Source organism: Aegilops tauschii, chromosome 4 (assembly GCF_002575655.3).
Source record: "Aegilops tauschii subsp. strangulata cultivar AL8/78 chromosome 4, Aet v6.0, whole genome shotgun sequence".
Lineage (NCBI taxonomy): Eukaryota > Viridiplantae > Streptophyta > Magnoliopsida > Poales > Poaceae > Aegilops > Aegilops tauschii.
In genome coordinates, this window is record NC_053038.3 from 168,493,706 (window position 1) to 168,495,750 (window position 2,045).

A 2,045-nucleotide genomic window follows, 5' to 3' on the forward strand; every position below is an offset into this window, starting at 1 on the left:
GTGGGCAACGGCGGTTTTGCTCGAGGGAGAGATGCTTTGGGAGCGGTTGCAAGAGAGGGGAGAGGTTTCTTCTCAGTCTCTCCCTTTGACCGGAGCAGTGGAATCGCTTGGGAGGGCCACGTGTGAGGCCCGCGTGGGAAAGAGTTACATAAAACGGGCCGGCCCAAAACGGGTCGGCTAAATAAGACGGACCAGATCGAAACAAAGAAGTTAGTACCAGGTGCAGTTCGCTGCAAAGAAAAATGAAGTTTGCACAGTCAAACAAATAAATACATGCAATTCGTAAAAAAGTTAAAGTCGAAAAAACAACGCGCGTGTTCAGATAACGCGTCCGAAAAAAGTCTACCTTCAAATAAGTGTCACAAGAAAAAAACTGGGGGGGGGAACCACCCCCTCTCGTGCCAGGGGCTGTAGCAAGTACACGCAAAGCAGGTGCAATACGCAACTCTATTCAATGCAGTGCATTTGGTTAGAAAAAGTAGTGCGGTAACATAAGTAATGCAGTTTCAAAATACATACATGGTCTAGTTCACAGTGAAATACTCGTAAATTGCGGAATATACTGTACTTTTTTCCAGGAGCTGCAGTAAGTACACGCAAAAACATGGTGCATTACGCTCTAGACAATGCAGTGCATTTTGTTAGACGAAGAAGTGCGGTATCATATGCAATGCAGTTTCGGAAACACGTATAATACATATAACATGACAATGGTCGTTCGCACAAAATGTGGTGGTTAACAAAATTTACTGATGAAAAATAAAATAAAACCACGTTAAAAAAACCACGTTCGGAGACAACTGCCCAATCTGAGCGGTGCCGTCGCCACAAACCCACGATCACAGACGCAACCCCAACCCACGATTTGCACAACCGCATCGTCAGCGAGATCATGCAGTTCATCCGTTGCGCCCATCCCCCTCCTTAAATTTAGACCCCTGCCAAGGCTTTCTCATCCACAACAACACAAGTATCCATTGCAGTGCCACCAAATCGCTCTATCACATACATCTCCACAGAAGACACCAAGCCCTACTGCCAGCGATGGGGTTCGTCAACGAGTACATGAACGTGGAGGCCCACGGCAACACCAAGTTGCACGTCATCCACACCAACGACAAGAAGCAGATGGCGACCTCCCTCGAGCAGTACGAGCGCCAGCTCAGGATCCAGCGCCACAAGATCGTCGGAATTGATCTGGAGTACAACAACAAGCCTGACGTGATGCAGAAACCCGCCCTCGTCCAACTCTCCGTCAGCAAGACTCAGCCGGTGCTGCTCTTCCAACGGAGCACCGCTGAAAGGTGCACCGTCCTCGACAACTTCCTCGCCGACCCCATGTACACGTTTGCTGGCTTCTCCATCGGCGACGACAAAACCAGGCTAGAGCGCGTCAATCTCTAGGTTTTGTCGTAAACCTAATTGGTTACTTCCAATTACGTAAATCAATAGTTCAAACCACACTCAAAGGAAGGGCATTTCCCATTGAAAGAATGGAGGGTGCCAGATGCCACCAAGGAGTTGTACTCCCTTGCAGACGTCGCCGGGATGCTCAACGACGACTACTACAACAACATGAAGAAGAAGATCACCACCGAAGAACACACGCGCTGGGCCACCCTGCCTCTGTCCATGAGGCACATCGAGTACGCGATAAAGGACGCCTATGAAGCGTACGAGATATGGAACCGCATCACCCTCACCCAGGATGGCCTTCGTCGTGCAAAGCTGGAGAAGGAGGAGCCCCCCAAGAAGCGCGCCAGGAGTAGCTCGGGAGACTCTACCTGGTGAAGAAGCAGACGGTGCTGGCCAAGAACCAACATTGCTCGCATCGTTTTAGATTTGTCATCAAATTTGCTTTCTATTGTTTGCTTATGTAACGTTAGTTTGCTTGTGATCGTTTGGTTTTGCTGAACTTAGTTTGCTTGTCATACAGAATGGCTTGTAATGATGAACTTGGCTTATGTTATGAAGAAGTTTATTTCAATTACAAAACTAGAGTTCAATATTATAACATAATGTAGTGCACATAAAGTATGTGATTC

At 47.9% G+C, this 2,045-nt stretch overlaps 1 protein-coding gene across 1 annotated transcript; it reads left to right on the forward strand.

Moving 5' to 3' along the window:
- Positions 1-1,044: 1,044 nt before the first annotated feature.
- LOC141021731 (uncharacterized) lies at positions 1,045-1,791 on the forward strand. The gene is made up of 2 exons (XM_073497589.1): positions 1,045-1,392; positions 1,453-1,791. Exons 1-2 carry the CDS (start codon positions 1,045-1,047, stop codon positions 1,789-1,791), a joined length of 687 nt encoding a protein of 228 aa, XP_073353690.1.
- Positions 1,792-2,045: the final 254 nt, after the last annotated feature.

What these genes read in the sequence shown, in the direction of transcription:
- LOC141021731 (XM_073497589.1), top strand. Translation starts at nt 1,045, where the DNA reads ATGGGGTTCGTCAACGAGTACATGAACGTGGAGGCCCACGGCAACACC. An exon ending in ACAAAACCAGGCTAGAGCGC is followed by an intron (nt 1,393 to 1,452) that starts GTCAATCTCTAG and finishes GTAAATCAATAG; the next exon opens with TTCAAACCACACTCAAAGGA.